The 23,970-nt window shown below is 37.5% G+C and overlaps 1 protein-coding gene across 2 annotated transcripts; it reads left to right on the top strand.

Annotated features, from left to right (window-relative positions):
• The first annotated feature begins 63 nt into the window (after positions 1-63).
• On the top strand, positions 64-23,341 carry CEP76 (centrosomal protein 76). Of its 2 annotated transcripts, none has more exons than XM_058177022.1 (12): positions 64-255; positions 3,204-3,359; positions 4,159-4,240; positions 4,934-5,158; positions 8,791-8,898; positions 9,747-9,844; positions 11,047-11,175; positions 15,094-15,285; positions 16,615-16,781; positions 17,488-17,821; positions 19,977-20,194; positions 22,441-23,341. In XM_058177022.1, exons 1-12 carry the CDS (start codon positions 193-195, stop codon positions 22,577-22,579), a joined length of 1,911 nt encoding a protein of 636 aa, XP_058033005.1. In that variant the 5' UTR covers positions 64-192; the 3' UTR covers positions 22,580-23,341. The 2 variants fall into 2 exon arrangements, with proteins under 2 accessions (XP_058033005.1, XP_058033004.1); XM_058177021.1 differs by having other exon boundaries at positions 8,713-8,898.
• The last annotated feature ends 629 nt before the right edge of the window (positions 23,342-23,970 follow it).

Here is a 23,970-nt window from a genome sequence, read left to right as displayed (position 1 = left end):
GAGAGTGCGGCGTCAGAGGCCCCGGTTGGCTGACGATTGAGCCAATGGGGGCTCGCAGAGCAGAAGCAAGGCGCGGGCGGGCGGGAGAGCGGGAGGTGCGGGCGGTTTGGGGCCGCGTTGCCGGAGATGGCGAAGGGTTTTTCTCTCGGCAACGGACGCGATTTCTGCTGTCTGTAACGGCAGTTGGGGAGGATGGCTTTGCCGCCAGAAAAAGCCTCGGAACTGAAAGAAATCATTCACCAGCAGCTGGCGAAGGTGAGGGTCTTTATTTCGCTGCTCGGCTCTTAACCACCCCAACTCTAGTCTGGGTGTGATCTCGCTGAGGGTATTCCACAACGAACAACTTGCCCAAGATTAATTTAATCATAGTTTTTTTTCCCCAGCTCTTGTCAGGTTTCCCCAGGCACAAAAAACGATAAAACTAAGGGAATTTTGTTCAGGTAGCACACTAGACCAGGGGTTTGCAACCTAGGCAACTTTATCAGTATCAACAGTATCACAGTATCAACAGTAGAAACCTTTAAATTTCTAGGTTCTATCATATTGCAAGATCTAAAATGGACAGCTAACATCAAAAACATCATCAAAAAAGGACAACCAAGAATGTTCTTTCTGCACCAACTCAGTAAGCTCAAACTGCCCAAGGAGCTGCTGATCCAGTTCTACAGAGAAATTATTGAGTCTGTCATTTGCACCTCTATAACTGTATGGTTCAGTTCTGCAACCCAACAAGAAAAACACAGACTTCAGAGGATAATTAGAACTGCAGAAAAAATAATTGCTACCAACTTGCCTTCCATTGAGGACCTGTATACTGCACGAATCAAGAAGAGGGCCGTGAAAATATTTGCAGATCCCTCGCATCCTGGACATAAACTGTTTCAACTCCTACCCTCAAAACGACGCTATAGAGCACTGCACACCAGAACAACTAGACACAAGAACAGTTTTTTCCCGAAGGCCATCACTCTGCTAAACAAATAATTCCCTCAACACTGTCAGACTATTTACTGAATCTGCACTACTATTAATCGTTTCATAGTTCCCATCACCAATCTCTTTCCACTTATGACTGTATGACTATAACTTGTTGCTGGCAATCCTTATGATTTATATTGATATATTGATCATCAATTGTGTTGTAAATGTTGTACCTTGATGAACGTATCTTTTCTTTTATGTACACTGAGAGCATATGCACCAAGACAAATTCCTTGTGTGTCCAATCACACTTGGCCAATAAAATTCTATTCTATTCTATTCTATTCTATTCTATTCTATTCTATTCTATTCTATTCTATTCTATTCTATTCTATTCTATTCTATTCTATTCTATTCTATTCTATTCTATTCTGACTTGTGGACTTCAATTCCCAGAGCTCCTCAGCCAGCTTTCTGGCTGAGGAATTTTGGGAGTTGAAGTCCACAAGTCTTAAAGTTGCCAAGGTTGCAGACCCCTGCACTAGACAGAAATATATTCGCTAATGATGATGCGAACTCAGTGTTGCAATTCTAGGGGAGGCAATTCTAACCTATTTCTATTTGTTCATTTAAAGTCTAAATACTCTTTAGCTATTCCAGGGCATTATTCTGATTCACCAAATCAAGGCGATATTCAGGCTTGCTTCATATGCTAAGTCAAAATGTGACGCTTCTGGCTTAGGTTAAAATGTTGTGACAAATTGTGACAACATAGGATTATAAATTATAGGTTTGTGTTACGAGAACTAACAAGCCTATTTTTGATTATGTTTTGTGATGGATAGGGCAACCTTTAACATTTAGGAGGGGCTGATGAAGGGCTGTGGAAAAGGTGGGAAATTTGGGCTTTTGCAAGAAAGCTTGCGGAAATTGTTTTTTAATGATGATATCTCTACTTCCATTGCAACTTTTCCTAAATACAGATGGAAGGAAACTTTGTGATTAGCAGTTATGATTAGAAATAGTTCCAAAAATCATAAAAAGGAGACCTTGGCTGCATATTGCTCTCAGACGACATAATGCCTTTTTTTTTTTTTACATAAACCCAGTGCTTAAACTTGGTCATTGATTTGTTTTGATGAATTTGAAAAGAAATGACAGGAAAAAAAGTGGCCTGGTGGAATGATTAAGTTAAGAGGCAGTGCATTGTTGTGACTAGACTGATACAGGATGGTGAAGATTAAAATTAAAACCTCACTTCTGGAAAAATGCCAGCTCTAAACGTACAAGAGAAAATTTAGAATGCAGTTAATAGTTGTTGATCTAGTACAGGTAATCCTTGACTTACAATATTTCATTTAGTGACTATTCAAAATTACAACAGCACTGAAAAAACTGATTTATGTCTGATTTTCACACTTAGGACCATTACAACATCACCATGGTCATGTGTTCAAAATCAGATAGTTGGCAGCTGACTTCATATTTATCACAGTTGCAGACTTCTGGTGTCATGTGATCATCCTTTGTGACCTTCCGACAAGCAAAGTCAATGGGGAAGCCATATTCGCTTAACCATATTTCTAACTTAACAACTGCAGTGATTCACTTAACAACTGTGGCAAAAAAGATCGTAAAATGGGGCAGAATTCACTTAACAAATGTCTCACTTAGCAACAGAAATTTTGGACTCAGTTGTAATTGTAAATCGTCAACCCCCTGTAATCATAGTTGAAAAGAAGACTATTAATAGAATAAAGAAGCTGGCCAAAAACGTGTTTGAGCCCATTTTGTAACTACATATAAAGTGAAAATAAAATTGTAAACCTGGTGCTAAAAGCTTATTGTAAAAAATACGTGTTTAAACACATACAAATCAGTAAAATAATCAGTGGAAATGTAAATAATGGATTTTCACTTATAGTAGAGTTGGAGATGGTAGGTTTACAGTCCCTTCCAGAAAATTTACCAATTGGGTCCTGCAAGCTGGTGTATGTTGGCTCCAGCGCAGCTTTGCACTTGGGCTTATGCTGAAAAGTTCTGATAAAAAGATCTTGCCGAGCAACAGGAGAGGTGATGCTCAAGGAAGGGTGAATGGCCAAAAATATTATCCTTCTGCGGATGGATGCCTTGTGCATTGGAATAAACCCTTCTACTGATTGAAGAGCCAATCTGAATTTAATTTCCTCTAGGAATTATCCTGCTCTTCTTTTGGAATGACCTATTTGAAAAGTTGAGTAGAATATATTTTAGGAATCGTTAACAGAGATGTTTCCTTTTAGATGGATGTTCATAGCAGGATTCGAGCAGTTCTTGCTGAGACCATAAGAGAAGAATTGGCACCTCAACATCAACAATTATCTGAAGAAGATCTAATGAAAGCCTTAACACGGCGAGGAATCATTGATGATGTTATGAAAGAACTCAACTTTGTGTCTGTGAGTACAGTTTGGCATTAAAAAAACCCATTCTGGAGCAATATTAATGAGCATAATAAAATTATTGCTCTCCTTGAAGAATTTCTGAGGCTTCTTTGTGATATAAAACTATCTAAAAACAATATAAATGATTATGTTTCTTTAGTGAAATGGAACAAAATGCAGCTTGATTTGGAAATACAATAGCTAATATGTTAGGACACAGGGGAAGGCCATTCCTGGTTTGCCACTTTTGGTATAAACTTGCCTCTTCCTGCTATGCTATCTCATTTGTATCCTTAAGAATCCATTCTGCTGGAGATTCAAAAAAGGGACAGAAAGTAGACGACCACTTTGTCCTCACTGAGTACTTAAAGGCTGAGAATAAGCCTAACAAATTTCTCCATCCCTGAATTTAATAGTTCTACCATTATCACTTAGTGTTCTCTCACCAAACAATAACAGATAAATAAGCATCCTATTTCTCTTTACAACCTCTTGTGTCCAAAATGGATGCGAACTTGGTGTCTATAACCATTGACAAATATACTAGTTTTGAAATCAACAAATAAGAGAACATAAAATAGCTGGGCATGTTGAAATGCAAATATTAGAATGTTCTTATTTATTGCATATTTCAAAAAATAAATAACAAAGAGTTTATTTGCTTAGGGGTGTTGGAATAACCAGCTATGCTGAATCATAAAGCTATATTCTTGGGCTAGATATTTGATAGAATAAAATAAAAGAAAGATCTACAGAATTGTAAGAAAATCTGATTTGAAAATGTTCTTAATTTTTTAAAAAATTATATTTGTAGGACATAAATGACAGGGAAAGAATTTCCACTCCAAAACCAGCTACACACTTTGTTGACAGGCAACCAGCACTATTGAAAAAAAGTATGTTCTATATTATCTTAATAAAACTTTAATGATAAGATTATTTTCATTCTATGATTTGTTTACATTTCTTTCATTTTATTTCCCCTCTATATTTTGAGCATCCTTTTGTAAATTTGTCAGTTTATAAAATTTATCCCACATTTATATGATCACCATTTGCAACCTTTATTACCATCATCCTACGAGCAAAACTCAATGGAGAAGCTGGCAGGTGTCACATTTAATGTAGGATTAGTTTAATGATAGTAAGCAAGAACTGCCATTGCTAAGGAATATAGTCAGGTGACATTGTTCTTTATAACCACATAGCATCTGAAAATCTGGTCCCAGTATTTCTACCAGTATTTCTGAACAAGGATTATCTGTAATCTTAATCTTTCACTTAATAGCTAAATATCATATGTATACCTATAAAAATATACCATAATATGATTGTTAGAGCTTAAATAATACAATTCTGTAATTCCCCTTAAAATAAGTCACAATTTGGTCAAAAGCAACATTATTATAGATTTGATAGGAAAATAACTTATACATTTAAAATAAATATTAGGTGAACAATGTAAAGCACATTCTTATTTTAAAAGGAGTCTTTTAAGGCTTCTGAAGATCTTACTCATTTTTTAAAAATTGCTATCTGTATTTTTGCTTACCATTTGTACTACCTTATATTTTTCCAATACTTTACAGCAAATATTGATCCAACACGAAGGTATCTTTACCTTCAGGTTCTGGGGGGAAAAGCTTTCCTAGAGCATCTTCAGGAACCCGAACCTTTGCCTGGTCAAACTTGTTCTACCTTCACTCTTTACTTACATTTCCGGAACCAGCGTTTCTGCTCTAAACCTGTTCCGTGTGCCTGTGAACCAGATTTCAGTGATGGGTTTTTGCTTGAAGTACACAAGGATACTTTAGGTAAGTGAATTTGTACATTGATCAGAATCTAAACTTTATAAAAAATGAGATTTTTTAAAAATGAAAGACTACAAACTTTATATGGGCTTTTGTTAAAACAAGAAAAGATTGATCACTTTTTGATGGACAATTATTTCATAGAAGGGTGTTTTGATCTAGGCTTCCTGAGACAGTAAAAAGCACACAATAGTCCCAAAAACCCTCTTTTCATTTCAATGGCTGTGAATTCTGTTCATTCCTAGCCCGTGATGAGTCACAAATAGTTTGTAAAGAGTCCAACAGAAGTCTGCCACAGTCCTTCGGGATAAGGCTGATAAGCACCCACCTTTATCTCCTTTGACATGCTGCCAAAAACCTAATTGGCAATTAGCTTGCAAGGCCACAAGGAGCACAGAATCAGAACAGAGCTTCAGAATTTAAACTGACCAGCATGAACAAAGTTGCTTCCTGCAAAGGCTCACGTGCCTTTGCTCCTGCTTTATGTTTTATGGGAGGGGCCAATCATCTCCAAGCCTTAATCCAGTCGCCCCTTTTCTCTTAACTGTTCTTGCCTTCTGGCAGCTTTGCACACACGCGCACTGGGAACAGGCTCCCCCTGTTCCTCTGCCTTGCTGATGTCAGGCTCTGGAGTCAGCACATAACTCCCAGATGGCCCTGGCCCAGTAGTGGGTTGCTACCGGTTCTCCCCAGTTTGCAAGAACCGGTAGTAAACATTTTGAGTAGTTCGGAGAACCGGTAGTAAAAATTCTGCTTGGCCCCGCCCCCAATCTATTGCTGCCTCCCGACTCTCAGCTGATCGGCTAGAAGGAAAAAATCAAGACTCACTTGTCAAAGAAGAGGGGGGGAAAAACAAGACACCGTCCCTTTAAATTGAGAAGCCAAGAAGCCTCCCAACTGATTGGCTCGCTTCTCAGCCAGGAGATCGCTTGGCAAAGAAGAAAAGGGGTGGGGGGAAATGCTGTTGTTTTAAATTGACAGAGGGGCTAGAAGCTCCTTTCTGGGTCAGCTGAACAACAAATTGGATAAGAGGAGGAATTCTTATATGGTTCAATGTTTTTGAAGTTTTGGGGTCTGTGCAACATGGGCTTTGTGTTTCTAAAAAGGTTTGGGCTATTTTCATTGTGAAGTATCCTGTCTTGAATTAGTTTTCTGCCTGCTTGTAAATGGAGCCGAACTTCTGGCTTCCACTTTCTATGATCTCTAAGCACTCTGTTTTCTGCTTACAAAGTTTCCTTTATGCAGCTGGCAGGAATGTGGAATTCCAGACAGGTTCCTTGCTAGCAGCTTGATTATAGAGCAGGGAGTTTGATTCCTTCCCAGAACAGATTAATGGGCTGGGGAGGAAATGGGAATTTTGAAGTAACCTTCCCCTAGAGTGGGGAGGGAATGGGGATTTTAGGCTTGCTGTCAAATATCAGCCATAATACTAATGATAGTTTTGAACAATATGCATATTGTATTACATCAGCGGTTCTCAACCTGTGGGTCGCGACCCCGTTGGGGGTCGAATGACGATTTGCCAGGGGTCACCTAAGACCATCGGAAATATGGGAAGTATACTTGCGAGTCGAAGAATTGCGCTCCAATGGTTGATTTCACAAGCCAGCTGCAGGCTCTTCAAATCGCTAGCCGAATTCGGCTTCAGGCGCGATGAATTAAAAAAGAGAGAAATCTTTGCTCTGATGTCTCCCTCTCAAGTCAGCTGCAATCACTCCCAATCGCTAGCCTAATCTGGCTTCAAGTCTCCGCTTTAATGCCTCCGTCCTCAAGGCAATCGCAAGCAGTTCAGATCGCTAGCCAATACGGCTTCAGGCGCGATAAAATCAAAACGAAAATAATTTTACGGTTGGAGTCACCACATCATGGGGAATTGTATTAAAGGGGTCGCCACATCGTGGGGAATTGTATTAAAGGGGTCGCAGCACCATAAAGGTTGAGAACCACTGTATTACATGAATGGCTATTTTATATGTGAAATTATGACTGAAACCTATATAGGTTCAAACTGTCAGGAAGTTTGTCCTTAGTTTTAGGTTGCTTCTCTCTTTGTTGAGTTTCCATCCATTGCTTCTTGTTTTGCCTTCTGGTGCTTTGGAAAATACTTTGCCCCCCACCTTATTTCTAGCAGCCCCTTAAAAGCCTGTTGCCTATCACACTCTTGGGCAAAGCATGTGAGCCATTTCCTCCTTTCAGTGGTCCATGAAAGTGCATCTATAGCAGAGGTCTCTAACCTTGGCCACTTTAAGACGTTAAGACAGCAAAGCTGGCTGAGGAATTCTGGGAGTTGAAGTCCATAAGTCTTAGAGTGGCCAAGTTTGGAGACCCCTGATCTATAGTATGTAGATAATAAAGCTGAAAAAAGGCGAACACATTTTTGCAGAACTATAGATACGTTGAGGCTGGGTGTGACAAGGAATGGCTGGGAGGGGAGGGGCCAGGTGAGGTACCCCTTGACATGAGAGACATTGAGTTGGCCACGCCTACCCAGTCACATGACCATCAAGCCACACCCACTGTCATATGACCAAGCCACACCCACAAAATAAGCCACACCCACAGAACCAGTAGTAAAAAAATTAGAACCCACCCCTGCCCTGGCCCCATCTGCCTCCGATTCAGAGCCCTCGTCCAAGCCTTCCTCGGGCTCCAGGACTGGCCCATGTTTCTCCCCAGCCTCCTCACTGTCCGACTCTGCTGCCAGTTCCGTAGGCTGCTGGTGGACCACAACAAAGGGTGGAAGGCATAACTTTATGTTCTTCTTTTTTCATTCCTTTTCTTTTTTTCTAGCTTTCTTCTTTTTACTTGCATATTTTTACTGTACTGAAAAGATTATGAAAAGATTAAAAGATTATTAGATCTTTTGAAAAGATGATTAGATGTGGAAACTCAGAAAGTTGTTTAACCTGGAATAAATTTCAGAGAAATTGATGGGGTTTATTTCTGAGCTGTACAAGATGGCATTTTCAGGGATTTCTTTTTTACATAGTTTTAAACATTTTAATGAATAGAGCTAGAAATTTGTTCTATAAATAGAATTATTTGGCTTCTCATATAATGTAATCTGAATTCAAATGTGCTCGTCCTTTTTGAAAGAGTTTCTAGCATATTTGGTATCTCACCAGTTTTAAAACTTGGTAGCCTATTTAGAAATACTGTTTCCCATTGTGAATTACCTTGCAGCGAAACAGCAAGCTAACCAGCTACTTCATTATAGTGAATTGCTGTCCTCTTTTTTTTAATTCAGTGATTCTTGGTAGAAGAAAAGCAAATGGGAATAAAGTGCTTAACTCCCTACTAACCTTTTTTTTTCAATCAAAATCTATCTTTCCTTCCCTACTTCCAATCCCAGCTGTTTTTTCTACATGATTTGAACTGGCTATAAATAGTTGCTGAAATGTGATGATAAAAACATTCATGTAATATTATGTCATGTATACGCTGAATATTCTTTATTAGCTTTAAGTGAATTTACATAGTTAACAAATAGCAATATGAATGGGAAGCACTTTTAATTGGAGTTTTTAGTTAACCCTAGTTGGATGTGATGTTGACAGGTGAAGGAAGCAAAATGGTTGATGCTACCACTATGCTGTCCATATGTGATCCAGTGCACATTGTCTTGATCAAAACAGACACATCGGGTGAGACCACATTAGTAGCATCCTATTTCTTAGAATGGCGATCTGTTCTTAGTGCAGAAAACAGGATAACGAATGTGGCAGTTGAACTTCTTGGTGTAGGTAAGTTTAAAACCTGTTTTAACATTGTGGAAAATGATGTTGGGTGCAACTTTGAAAAAAAGATGGAATTAATAGTGATGAAAATGTATTTCATAGAAGAAAGTTCTCAAAAGAACTTTTTCTGAATTTTAGTAACAACATTTATAGATGTAGGAGGAAACAGAATGGCATCTTAGGGTACAACTTCAGAAAGCCTACCGTATATACTCGAATATAAGCCGATCCGAGTATAAGCCGAGGTCCCCAATTTTACCCCAAAAAACTGGGGTAAACTGGGGACTCGAGTATAAGCCGAGGGTGGGAAATGAGGCAGCTACCGGTCGGGGAAACCCTCCCTCCCTCAGCCGAGAAGGCTGGCGGCTCCCCCGCCCCGCCCTCTCACTGCACCGGCAGGGCTTCCCCGCGCTAATGCAAAAGCCCGCCAAGTTTGCTCCATGTGAAAAAAACAAAAACAAAAAAAAACTCGAGTATAAGCCGTATATACTCGAGTATAAGCCGAGGGGACGTTTTTCAGCACAAAAAACGTGCTGAAAAACTCGGCTTATACTCGAGTATATACGGTAATTTCTCTGTTGATCTTCCCTTCATTCTTCAGTCAGAGTAGCTGGATTTTTTTTTTTTTTTATTTTTTTTGCTGGTTGCTAATAGTCCAAACTGATTCTATTTAAATTTAAATTTCTGCTTTGGGAAAACTTTCTCCCAGGTTTCAAACACATTTAATAATGATAAATCTAGTTATAAATTCAAGTAATATTGTATATGGACATTGTATATATTTTGAATGCTTGATCTAGTAAAAGGTTTATTTTCTTACGTTCAAAAGTTGTTCTATAACTTTTGGTTCAAAGGTTCAGAATCAAAGGTTTCTGTTGGAGTACTTAATATCAAACTTGAAATCTATCCAAAACTTAACAAGACTCTTTCTCAGGAAATAGTTAATACTCAGGTATGTTCTAATTAACAGTAATATTAGTACAATTCAAGGTGATTTTAATGTTAAGCAAATTTTAATATTTATTTCACAAGTTAAAATTTGTGTATTATCAAGCATGTAGTTTTCTTGAAACATTCTGGTCTCCCTCCTAAATACAGGTAGTCCTTGAGTTACATAATTGAACCCAAAATTTTCATTGCTCAGTGAGACAGTTGCTAAGTGAATTTTGCTCCATTTTATGATCTTTCTTGCTACCAGTTAAGTGAATTACTGCAGCTGTTAAGTAATTAACGGTTTTGAAGTGAATTTGGCTTTCTTATTGACTTTGCTTGTCAGAGTTCACAAAAGGTGACTGACTACCTGACCCCAGGACACTATAACCATCATAAATGTGAGACAGTTGCCGAATGTCTGCATTTTGATCACATGACCATGGGGATGTTGCAACAGTTGTGTGAAAAATTTTGGTGTCATTTTTTTCCGTGCCATTGTAATTTTGAATGGTCACTAAATGAACTACTGTAAGTCAAGGACTATCTGTAATCAAAGTTAATGTAATAAATATTAAAATGAATATGTAATATGGAATGAGTAACTCCAATGTTTTCAAAATATTATTACATATGTATTCTAGTTCACATTTTCTGTGGCAAATGGCCAATTTATGTAGGAGATGGTACTGTTGAATCTGTCCTAAACAATAAAGCTGTTTCTAATTTTGTATGTATTTGATAATTCTTGTCTAATCTTGCAGTAAAAGAAGCCAGGTCAAAAGAATGGAGTTTCAGGGGAAGGAAAATTTATCTTTGAAAGTTTTCTGGAAATTGTTCAATATCATTAAAAATGTACTACTAGCAAAGCGTTCTTTGTTTTGCTATGCCACAAGAAGTCTGGATCAAGCTTTAATCATTCTTGAAATGTGTTACTCAGCCACACATACACTATATAATAATAATGTATCTTACACTTTATTAACCAAGGACATTCAGATTTAAGATTAGAGTTAATTACAGTAGAACACGAGGACATATTATTTATACCTTGAATAAACTATATAAATATTTACTCTATTTTGTTAGTAGCAGGACGTTTATACTAGCCATTAGTTCAATTTATACTAGCAAGGCATATACTTTATGATTTATAATGAATCTGAATTCAGAAAAGAATTCTGAAAAATATAGTAAAGCACGTGGTCGTTTTTTCAATTACAGATTTCTTTAGAACGGCAGAAAACAGCAGAAAAGGAACGTTTGTTTCTTGTGTATGCAAAGCAGTGGTGGAGAGAATACTTACAGATCAGGACTTCGCACAGTTCAAGATTAGTGAAAATATTTGCCCAGGTATGGAATATGCTATTCCACATTCTTGGTTGAAGGGGTTTTCCCCGCCGCCTTGAAAGAGGCGGTGGTGAGACCTCTCCTGAAGAAGCCTTCCCTGCACCCAGCTATTTTGGGAAATTACCGTCCAGTTTCCAACCTTCGCTTTGTGGCGAAGGTTGTAGAGAGTGTGGTTGCGTGGCAGCTCCCCCGGCACCTGGAGGAAACTGTCTATCTAGACCCGTTCCAGTCCGGCTTCCGACCCGGTTACAGCACGGAGACGGCTTTGGTCGCGTTGGTGGATGACCTCTGGAGGGCCAGGGACAGGGGTTGTTCCTCTGCCTTGGTCCTATTAGATCTCTCAGTGGCTTTTGATACCATTGACCATGGTATCTTGCTGCGCCGGATGGAGGGATTGGGAGTGGGAGGCACCGTTTATCGGTGGTTCTCCTCCTATCTCTCTGACCGGTCGCAGACGGTGTTGACAGGGGGGCAGAGGTCGTCCGCGAGGCGCCTCACTTGTGGGGTGCCTCAGGGGTCGATTCTCTCGCCTACCCTGTTCAACATCTATATGAAGCCGCTGGGTGAGGTCATCAGTGGTTTCAGGGTGAGTTATCATCTGTACGCTGATGATACTCAGCTGTACTTTTCCACCCCGGACCATCCCAACGAAGCGGTCGAAGTGCTGTCCCGGTGCCTGGAAGCTGTACGGGTCTGGATGGGGAGAAACAGACACAAGCTCAATCCCTCCAAGACGGAGTGGCTGTGGATGCCGGCACCCCGGTACAGTCAGCTGCATCCGCAGCTGACTGTTGAAGCAGTTAGTGGCCCCAAAGGAGGTGGTTCACAACTTGGGCGTCCTCCTGGATGGACGGCTGTCCTTTGATGAACATCTGGCGGCCGTCTCCAGGAGGGCCTTTTACCAAGTTCGCTTGGTCCGCCAGTTGCGTCCCTTCCTTGACCGGGATGCCTTATGCACAGTCACTCACGCTCTGGTTACGTCTCGGTTGGATTACTGCAATGCTCTCTACATGGGGCTGCCTTTGAGGTGCACCCGGAGGCTGCAGTTAGTCCAGAATGCGGCTGCGCGAGTAGTAATGGGAGCCGCTCGTGGCTCCCACGTAACACCACTGCTCCGTAGTCTGCACTGGCTTCCTGTGGTCTTTCGGGTGCGCTTCAAGATTTTGGTTACTACCTTTAAAGCGCTCCATGGCTTAGGACCCGGGTACTTACGAGATCGCCTGCTGCTACCCTATGCCTCCCACCGACCTGTATGCTCTCATAGAGAGGGTCTCCTCAGGGTGCCGTCCGCCAAACAGTGTCGTCTGGCGGCCCCCAGGAGTAGGGCCTTCTCTGTGGGAGCATCGACGCTCTGGAATGAACTCCCCCCTGGCCTACGTCAAGTGCCTGATCTTCGGACCTTCCGTCGTGAGCTAAAAACATACTTATTTATTCAAGCGGGACTGGCATAATAGTTTGATTTTAAATTGGGGTTTTATTAATATTCTTAAATATTTTAAATTTAATTTTAATTATTAGCCGTTTTTGTAATTTTGATATGTTTTAATTTGTTTTAATTGTACATATTTTGTATTTTATCTCCGGCTGTACACCGCCCTGAGTCCTTCGGGAGAAGGGCGGTATAAAAATTCAATAAATAAAAAAAAAAAAATTCTAGACCAGTGATGGCTAACCTTTTTGTCGCTGAGAGCAGGTGCACACACCCGTAATGCAATGTGCGCATGACCCCCATGTGCACCCTGCACATGCAGACGAACCCCCCTGCGCAACCCACATATGCATGCGTGCATGTGCCCCACCAAATGTTCATGCATATCACCTACATGCACCCCGCGCATGTGCGGCAGAGACCCAAAATCGTATTTTAAATGGAAAACTGAGTTTAGGTGTTCCTTTAGGTATTCTTGGAAAATTAAAAAAATGGTAAACAGCTTCAGCAGAGTATTTTGTGATCTTCTTCCTATAAAAATATAATGATAACTTGGAAGGCTAGTAAACCTCCTGGGCTAATTAGAATAGAAAAAAACATCCTCATTTGTTTGCTTTTTAGTAAATGAGTTTTGAGAAAGCATGATCATCCACCCACTTAGACAGCTGATTTATGAATAAGAAAACACTTAAATCATCATGCCTAAAAAACTCTTTTAAAACACCAGCAATACCACCCACCCTCAAATTTAGCTTACATAATTTACACATGAAAATCTGCAAGAAATCTGATGATTATAAAAGAGACTATGATAAATGCACATATAAACATATTAACCCTAACTACTTGTGATTTAAGACTTCAGTTATAGAAGTTTTAAATGCCTTGGTTCCAACTTTTTATCTCAACATACCTGTTTTTTAAAAGTAATCACTATGTTTTATTCAGACTAGCATAAGAGAATCCAGTGGTAATTTTTTGATGATTGCTTGGTGCTCTTTCAAAAGATGATCTGGAGATTAGAGGATTCTCAATAGTGTGGGGAGATGGTGCTCAGGACTGTAGGGAGAACAATCAATATCTGTCCGTATATTGCCCAGTTGAATAATATTGTCCTTACAGTATCATTATTTGTTTAAAAGTACAAAAATGCAATTGTGGAACCAAAGAACAAATATAACCATTTGAATTCAATGGTATCATTGCTAGATAGAATATTGATGAATTATTTCTGTGTGTATGTATGTAGTTGTATTTTAATTTTCATTTAATATGCATATTGATTCTAGAAAAAACCTTGGCCTAGTTTTTTTAACTATTGCTATTTCCTACTACACTTTTAAAAACCATTGATCCAAAGAAAAATTTACTTTATCTTTTTAGTATTTTGCTATAATGAATCTAGTAGCTTTTAGCAACAACTGAATTCATTCTTTATATTGCACATTATATAAGTGTTGAAAAAATTGATAGTAAAGTTCCATTATAATTAAATACTGCATGGTTATATAATTTTTCCAATTTGTTATATAACTGGAAACAAAATAAAAAAACTGTCAGATATGATAATTCTACAATTTATTCACTGTAATAACAATCCTTTTGCTATAACCTCTAGAAGTAGATAAATGAATATAAATACAGATAATTTAAAAATTCCTTTCATTTCTGGTTACCAAAATCAGTGTCATATAAGGAGAAGAGTGATGGACTAAGACTAGAGACACCAAGATTCAAAGGTTGAATACCATGGAGCTTATTAGAAAACCTTGAGCTAGGTACTGTAGTATTTACATGAAACCAGGGCACTTCTAAGTTCCCACCTGCAAAAAAGACTAGACAGAAAAATCATTGTAAATGCAGGCTAATTCTTGTACAATGACTAGGTTCCCTGCTTTGTCAACTTTTACCAAGTTAACTACTGAAACTAATCCTGAAGCTTTCTCCTTCTCCAATAAATGTGTGCATGTGTCACATTTGTGTATAATTGCCTGGCCTCTAGTAGACTAAAAAAATGGAATAAAATAAGGGTCCATATTGATTTCCTAACCATATAGTCAATTATTCTCTTTTAAAAACCCACAAAATACCCCTCACATTTCCAGCAGAAACAGCAAAAAAAAAAAAAAGTGGGGAGAATATTTTGGGTGGGCAATTGCAGAAGTTGAAGCCTGCGCTTCAATTATACCAAAGTTGGTGAGGCAGGAAGCAAGCAACTGATGGAGAGAAAAAAAGAGAAGCTGTATATAGGTGTTTTTTTTAAGGGTTAAAATTAAGACCTTAAGAGGTTGTAACTCCTATATGACTTTATCTAGATTTAGAAGCTAAACAAAGAGACCGTTTGAGAAACGTCCTGGAAAAAAACCAGTAGCAAATAAACGAGTTCCTTAAAACAGTGGCAGCTATTTTTCATCCTGATTCTTCATAATAATTTTTGAAGCATGCAGATGTATTTGATTTAATGTACTTTTTCACACACCTTTTACATTCAGGATGAAAATGGGATAAACAGGCCAGTATGTTCATATATTAGGCCACTTCGAGCAGGCCGACTTCTGGACACACCTCGGCAAGCTGCCAGATTTGTCAACGTGATTGGTTATGAAAAAGCCCCTATCATTGGGGGAGGAAACAGTAAACAAGAACAATGGTGTTCTCTTCTGGCCTTTCTCTGTAGAAACAAGGTATAATTTAAATCTAAATTCTTCTATATTATTAACTCATAGTTCAAGCAATTTTGAATATGATGGCTTTCATCCAGAAGCCCTGTGCTAAAATTTATCATGCCTCTGAACCGATGAAACAATGCAGTTTAGATGTTTTTGCATGTTATAGACATAAAGAAAACTATAATTAAGCAGTAAAGTTCAATGTCTGCCTTTTCCTAGTATTGCTAAATAAGGAACAAATTCTAGCATATATTTCCTATATAAAATAACAAGGTATTTGCCTTTTAGTAATAAGTTCTGAGTTTTCCTTCTCCAATAAATTTGTGCATCATTTTCTAATAGCATATATTCAGTAACATCTTGTTAGCTAGGGATATGCAAAATCCAACTATTTGGGAATAAAACCTGAAGAGCAATACAGGTAGTCCTTTGAAGTTCCAGCCTATTTACCTGGGGTACTTACGAACCAGATTCAAAGTTCTGTCAGTTGGGCCCTTCCCCCACTCCCTCACCCCCGCAACTACATCACCCCAATTTGGGCACTTGGCAACCAGGCCACATTTGCAGCATCCTGCAGTTACATGACCACATTTTAAGACATTTTGCCCCATACAAAATGTCTTACTTCTGGTTTTTGGAAAAACTGCACTCATAGTGAACCATTGGTTTGCTTAACAACTGCCACAAAAAAAGGTTGTAAAATGAGGTTGGTCACATGACTGACCTGCTTTACAACTATTAAAGTTACAGCTGTGATGGGCAGGCTTCATTACAATTGTAACTCAAGGGCTACCTGTAGAAACTTCCAATTTTCCTTTGGATCATGCTGAAATTATTCAGATTCTGATATTCTGGAAGGGGAAGTGAATTTCAGAAATAAATTTCTCAAATTGGAAGTAGTTTAAAGTATTCTAGAAATAGTGCAGAAAATTTATTTCCTTAAGATGCTAAATTATTTAACAATGGGATGGTTCAGAGGAGACCAGAGGCAATCTATGAATCTAGACTAATGGTAGATGTGCATATATGTTCTGTTCTAGAAAGAGATTATTTTGCAACCTTTCATTTTTTTTCTGTAGATCACACCAATCTGGACATTTACAAACATCGACCTTCCAGAATAGGAAATGATTCATGTGTAAAGGAAGAGAACATTTTACATATTCCTATATATTTATAATGATAAATAATGGTAATTTGTTTGAGCCAAGAACTCTTAGATAGTTGCTACATTAGTTATAATATGCCACTTATATTGTAAATAGATGTTAACTTTTACTTTGTAAAAAAATAAAAATAGTTCTTATGAGTTTGCGTTATACCTTTAATATATCTCCTTTTCAGGGTGATTGTGAAGATCATGCTAACCTTTTGTGTAGTCTTCTGTTGGGATTTGGGATGGAAGCATTTGTTTGTGTAGGAACAAAAGCTAAAGGCACTCCTCACACATGGGTGATGACTTACGGGACTGATGGAGTAACTACTTTTTGGGAAAGTTTAACAGGACATAGGTAAGAAAAGTAGTAAAAGTATGGCAAGTTATGACAATTTAAATATCAGAATGCAAACTATTGGAAAGCATTTAGTTTTGTTTAACCAATCAGTAGATCAAATTATTATTTAACAAAAATGTTTCAGTTCAGACTGAGCACGCTAATTCATTAAAATGCCATTCAAAATAATTGCTATTTTGCAGTCAAAGGTCTGTAACTTAGCTACATGTACAATTCATGAGAAGAAATGTATAGCTCCAAAAGATAATTTATCAGTAGTCTATATAAGTAGCAAAATTGTGATTAGATGGCTTGATCGTGTATTTGTCAAGAATTTAAGGCAACCAATGTTTCAGTACAACATCCATCTTTTCAGGGCAATTTCACAATGGAAATGCTGTTTGGTGGTGAAAAACTGGTGGCATAAGAATGAAAGGTGACTAAAAGTACAAGGGTGAGGACAGGATAACTAACCGTCCTGTGAAATACTGCATTATGAAATGAAGAACAGAGATTCAGGCTTAGCTCTTGAGTTTGCATGGGTATTTATGGATGTATTGTTGAATGAAAGTATTCTTGAACCGATCCCTGTATTTTTAATCAAAGTTGAACAATCAGCAACTCATCTATGCCAACATAATGTCGACTAAAAAGCCAATCCATTAGATTAGTTTAAAATTTAATTTAACTTTTGCTGTATGAAGGCATATCTTTTGTTCTTTAGATACATACACAATCCTGTCAAACCTGATGATCCTCCAAATGTTAAGCAACCCAAGGCACTATATCCTTACAGAACAATAGGATGTATCTTCAATCATCAGAAGTTTTTGGCAAACTGCCAGCCTGCTGATGCTGTAGAAATTTGTATCTTTGATTTGCATGATGAATCCAAATGGAAACCAATGAGTGGAGAAGCAATCAAATCTGTGTGTTCTCCAGGGGCCACAACTGCACTTCCATCTTTTCCTCCTCTCTGTAGTTCCACAACTGATGCTGCATCAGCAAGCAATGAACTAGAATTGCAATTTAGAATGTTAGTCGTAGAACATAGGAAGGTAGGTATCTTTATTGGTAGGCGCTATGAATATGTACATTTACTTTTTAAAAATAAAGCCAATTTACTTTTAAGTTAAAAAGTGTATGCTTCTTTAAAATTTGCCTCATATTTCTTTTGTATTTTTAAATGCTGCATCTAGGTATCTTAAATGCTTCTTCTGGTTTTTAAATTGCTCCTATTTCATCTTCTGTCCTTGGTTCTACAACAGTACTGGGTCAGTATATTCCTATCATACGACCTATTTTCTATCAGACTCAGTAACTTTGCTATCAACTCAAATCTTTTTCATACAACTTAATGTTTAGAACAGCCAGAGTCAAGTAGGATTGAAACTAATTCTGGCAAGGGGTAATGAATTATATTCCATGAGTTGCTTAAGTAAATCTGACAACAGTTCATTACTGTTAATTTAAAAATGAGAATGTAGTTCTATATTCTAATAAAATCTGAGTAGAGGTACAGTTACCCTCGTTTAGCAACCACAATTGTGACTGGCAGCTTTGTGGTTAAGTGAAGTGGTTGTTAGGTGAGAAATCATGTTACTGTGGTTTCCTTTATCCACCCCTTCACTCTTTGGAACAAATTCACTATTTTTCTAAAAAATTAAAAAGAGCACATGGTGAATTCCTCTTCATTATAACATCCATAAGTTTATTTACAGTAGTGAGCATTGCTTTGTGTAGTTATTAACCTTTTAATCTGGATGAATATAGGATTTTCATACTTTTATTTTTACTATATAAAATACAGAGAAGAAAAGAAAATAGGAAATTAAGACAGGGAATGGGAACAGGGGAAAATGGGTTTGAGATACAAGGGGGAAGAGAAAAAGAAAGAAAAGGGGGCATTGACTTCCAACTCTTCCTAGCACCGTACAAGATAAACACACTCCAACCTCAACTTTTTGCTTTTACACATTAATATATAACTAGCCATTTATATAACACGAAATCTTTCTAATCAACAAAACCAAGATCAAAGTTTCATTTTTTTTCTTCACAAGCAAAAATTCTAGAAGTGATATCCAAATAATATATTTTCCTCTTTAAATAAAGTAATCAAATTAACCATTCCTGCTTTCCTTGCTATGGAAATACTGTGTATTTCTATTTGTACCTAATAATCTTTGTGAGCTGTCACCATTTTTATTTACAAAATTTATTGTATTCTTTCAAATTCTTTGGCCTTACTCAAAGAAAAAAAAATACAGGATTTTCACATAATCCTGGATTTTTCTTCTGAATATCTTAAATAATAAAATAAAAAAGATGAAAAGGTTTCATTTGTACATAATCCCTGGATAGAATGGTAAAGCCTGAAGATTTTATATTACTCTTTGCTGGGCAGTCACTGAAGAAGCTTAGAGGCTTAGAGCCCAGAGATTCCATGTCATTCAGTACACCATTAGGTGGCAGATCAAGACAGTTAATATTTTTATTTTTTTCTTATTGTACATTAAAAAAATTACAATGCTCAAAGTACTTATGTACTAAATGATATATGGCTTGTTTATAGAACATTCTCTATACACATACCCAACATACTGTTCAAATAAAATAGTTTATGGTGTTTGCAATTTGTAATGTGGTCTAGACCCATTTTGTCCTGCACATTTCCAGTTAAACCTTACAAAATAACAATACCTTTTTGTTCTTCAATCTTTAAGAGAATTTAGCCATGTCTGTAATCTAACTTTTACATTTTTTGAAAGTGCCTTCTATCAAAAAAAAAGTGATAAACTCTTTCTTAAACATTCACCTTCTGACCTTGTCCAAGTGTTTTAAGAAAACCAAACATATATATTTCAAACATTTATAAACTGCAATAGTAAAATTTAAAATTTCCTTACAATGGTTGCTTTCAAGTGACAAAGTTTAGTAGTACAAAATAAGGACTCAAAAAAGTGATATTTTTCCCTTTACCTATTTTCCCTATAGATATCATAGGGCATATGGCATTCTGTTTTATAATTCAGATTTGTAAACTAAAAATATGAGTGAGGATAGAGTACTAAACTATTTAGCTAAATTGTGAGTTGCTTTTGTGTGTAACCTTTTCTAAAGACAAACCGGCAAAATTAATTGTTATTGCATCTCTTATAATTAATGGCAATTATCAACTCCTTTTATGTTTTTTGTTTTGTCGATGTACAGGATCTTAGCCTTGCAACAGTTTGGGACGATCAGTTATCTTATTTCTTGTCACCAGCTTTGGCAGCCTATGAACTTGAACGCACAACAGGAATTTCTTCAGGAAATGAAGAATTTCAAGATATTATCAGGAGGGCTGTACCAGATGGTCATACATTCAAAGGATTTCCCATTCACTTTGTGTATAGAAATGCTAGGAGAGCATTTTCTGCATGTCTTCGGTAAAACATGTTTCCTTTTTCCAATATAATTTTTATCTAAGATTGTTGTGGTCCGTCAGCAGCCTACAGTGCTGGTGGCGGAATCAGACAATGATGAGGCGGAGGCGAGGCCAGGGCCATCAAGAAATGGGGTGTGGATTTTAGAGCCTCCAGGGCCTGAGAGTAGTGAGAGTGAGGTGCGGACTCCAGAGCCTCCAGAGGCCAAGAGTAGCGAGGAGGAGGAACTGGGAGAGCCTGTCCCTAATGCCCGAATGAGAAGAGAGGTCACCTCGGGGGTAGGGCCAAGAGATAATTGGCCCCTCCCATAAGGTTTAAAAGGAGACCGGCATCGGTGTCTCAGTTTGCCAGAAAACAATGTTGGAGCTGCGCTCGTCCCATTCTCTGCTCGGGATGTTTCTCCAAGAAAACCTTGGCAGCTCTACATTCGCTGCTCGAGACGCTTATCTGCAAAGGACTTTGGCAATTATCTAAATTGGACCAGGTTGGAAATGATGACAGACTGTTTTGTGTGAGAAGCCTTTGCTTTCTTTTGAATTTCACGACGCTGGGAATGGGTCAATTCCCAGCTGCTTGAGTAAAGTTTATTTTCATTAAGGACTGTGTTTGTTGCTACCTGTTCGAGTCTGGGTCACAACAAAGATACTGGTCTGATATTATCATTCTGTATAAGATATCTGATTCAAAATTGAATCAAACAGAATAGAAAATTGGAGGGATCACGAGGAAAATATAAGAGCCAGTTCAGTGCAGTGGTTAAGATGCTGGCCTACAAACCAGGAGACTTGATTTCTATGCAACCCTTAGGCATGACAGCTAGCTGGGCGACTTTGGGCCACACGCTAAACCTATTTCACAGGGTGGTGGTTGTGGGGAAAATAGGAAGCAGAAGTATGAGGTATGTTTGCTGCCTTGAGTTATGTATAAAAGGCAGGATAAAAATCTAATAACATTACAGTAATGCAGTATTCATAGCTAACAGAAACAGTGTCAGTTTGGATGTACTTCCCCATGTAACAAGACTTTTGTGGGGAAATACCATCACATTTGATGTGGAAAATTTGTTTCATTTCTTGCTGAGGTTATTAAGAAGGGCTTCAGAATGATATCGAGTTTCCAGATCCATTTTACTTAGACTTTTTATTAATAGTGAAATTGCTTTGATTACCTTGGTATATGACCTGAACCAGGAAATTGAAAGTAAGCTTGCCAGTTCTCCTGACCCTGTCATTAGCTTTTGATATTATTGCCATAGTGTGCTTTGGGACTGTTGACAGGCTTGAGACTTTAGGATATTTGCTTCCATTCCTCTATGCGTGGTCTGAGTTCAGGAAAAGGTGTAGAAGACTACTGCTTGACACCTAAGTTTACCTGCAATTATTTGCACTTTTATTACCTGACTAATGGATAAGGCCAGAATCCAAACAATTATCATTCTTGCTATTGCATTGAATATTAATTTATTTAACTAAAAAAACCTGATTGGCTATGCAAATCGTGTCAACAGCTGCAATTTGGTTTCTGGAGACCTGGTTTGAGTTATATAGATGATGGGCTGCTGCCACAAGATGGATCATAGCTCATAAAATCAATAAATGTGTTCAGCCAAAGCACAGTGAGCCTGGTTAGTAAGCTTTAAATCGTATGTTAGGAGGCATAATAATGTACACTATGATATACAGATATGTATGCTAGTTAAGTATGGTGTATGGGGTTTTGATTTTTTTTTCCTCCCTTGAAAATCACACTCAACCAAAAGATTAGAAAATGTGTCCTTTGAGAAGAGATTGAAGGAGCTGAGAATATGTTTAGCTTTGAGAAAAGACAATTGAGAGTGGGATATGAGAGCATTCTTCAAAGATCTAAAAGTATGTCACATAGAAGATTAAGATCTATTCTTTCTGGAGATTTAATGGATTAAAGCTATGTGAAGGTATTTTTGAATGACAGGTAAAAGAAACTTCCTAATGGAGAGAAGAACCAATTATCCAGAAACGCAGAAGGTTCTTTTTCATTGCTTGGTTCAAGCAGAGGCTAGATGCCCAATTCATTTGAATTCCCCAATCAGGAGGCTGGACTTGATAGCCTAAATGGCCCCTTTCAAATTTTTTATTATATAATGTGATTCTAAACTAGCTTTAATAAGTTAACCTTTTTGTGTGATAATTAGTATTCTCAACATATACTATAGGTGATATTTATTTCAATCAAATTACAATAATGCTTCATGTTTCTGCTTCTTCAAATAGATCTCCTTTCTGTGAAGAAATTCTGTGCTGTAGAGGGGACCAAGTAAGACTTGCAGTTCGTGTCAGAGTATTCACATATCCAGAATCTGCGTGTGCTGTTTGGATCATGCTTGCTTGCAAATACCGTTGTATACTTTAAGAAATTGTTTGCATATTTAGGTAAAATTGTGTGCTATTACATGCAAACCTTATAGAAAATCGAATATTGTGTGTGTTATGAATGCAGACTGATCCTGTCTCAAACCTGGTTAAACAGAATTTATTTGGATTGATTTTAATGGACTTAGTTTCTGTGTCTACTTAGATATATACACTAAAGGAGCTATTTAAGGCTATGGAGGGTTGCCCTCATGTTGAAAGGTATTGGGATTGCCATTCAGCTTCCTCAGCTTTCAAAGAGCTACAAGAGGCAGTCTGTGATCTCTGACATTTTAGGGCCTTTTTAAAAACAACAACACCTGGAATCACTATTTTGGGTCCGTTTTAAATTAAAGGAGTAATTGGAAATGATTGTCTTCTATATGCTAACTGTTCCCATCCTTAAAATCCTGGGAGGAAAAGCCAAACAGGGCAAAATTCAGCTAAAAATGCTAATATTTATTTTTCAGAGTTAACCTCATTTCAACTCACTCTCTTAATTCTGAATAAAAGCATCAGTAACAAAAATCATGCCACTTAAACTCGAATATATTGCCTCCAGATTTTGGCAGCACAATCTTATCACTCCTGATTTCAGGAGATTTTAAAAACAAATATTTGAATACAATATGGTGGATCCCTAATAAAGGATACTGCTATACTGTTGGAATTGATCTGTGTAATTTTATACTGTATATCATGTCAGAAATTGTATAATGTATTTTATATATTTTATTGGAATAAAATCTGTGTTAATAATGAATGATTTCCAGAAGTTTAAATTGGTAAAAATCTAAATCAGTTTTCTAACAACAACAACAACAACAAAACCACCCAGAAATTAAAGCCGTAAAATGTATATAGTTTTTCTTTTGAAAATCTATTAAAATGATAGGTGGGAACATCCTGTATAATCATACTGTAATAGTTTACACAAAATCTAAATACTAAATCAAATGGAGAAAAGAGATTCAGTCTGTCCATAAGGGTTATGGACAATGATTAGTTTGTGATATGAATATGCATACTTCCATCATAATGCAAGATCAGCTAATTACAATTCAGATTTTGATTCTATATTGCAACTAAACATATCATTGTTGATGTTCCTGAAAAATAAGACTAAGCCAATGCTTTTCATAAATGGCTATAAGCCAGTCTTCAACCTATTTGTGGAAATATTGCCTGTCTACTTACATTACACTTTTATATTTCGTAATTTAAAGAATGTATTCATAATAATAGTGAATAATAGTTCCAAAGGAGAGAAGCACTCAGATTAAGAGATCTTCAGTATCCAATTGAGTAGGTTTTATTGCCTCTGCTGCCTATTTCTTCTTATAGATTGTGTTTATATAACTCATTGAACCATAAATTAACTACTCATATTTC

Source organism: Ahaetulla prasina, chromosome 3 (assembly GCF_028640845.1).
Source record: "Ahaetulla prasina isolate Xishuangbanna chromosome 3, ASM2864084v1, whole genome shotgun sequence".
Lineage (NCBI taxonomy): Eukaryota > Metazoa > Chordata > Lepidosauria > Squamata > Colubridae > Ahaetulla > Ahaetulla prasina.
The sequence above is the reverse complement of the archived record's forward strand: the minus strand, read 5'-3'. Positions and strand labels throughout refer to the sequence as shown.

Excerpts from the sequence above, each read along its gene's own strand:
- CEP76 (XM_058177021.1), top strand. The coding sequence starts at position 193 with ATGGCTTTGCCGCCAGAAAAAGCCTCGGAACTGAAAGAAATCATTCAC. Across the intron at positions 256-3,203 it reads TTCACCAGCAGCTGGCGAAG|ATGGATGTTCATAGCAGGAT; the intron begins GTGAGGGTCTTT and ends GTTTCCTTTTAG. Across the intron at positions 3,360-4,158 it reads AAGAACTCAACTTTGTGTCT|GACATAAATGACAGGGAAAG; the intron begins GTGAGTACAGTT and ends TTATATTTGTAG.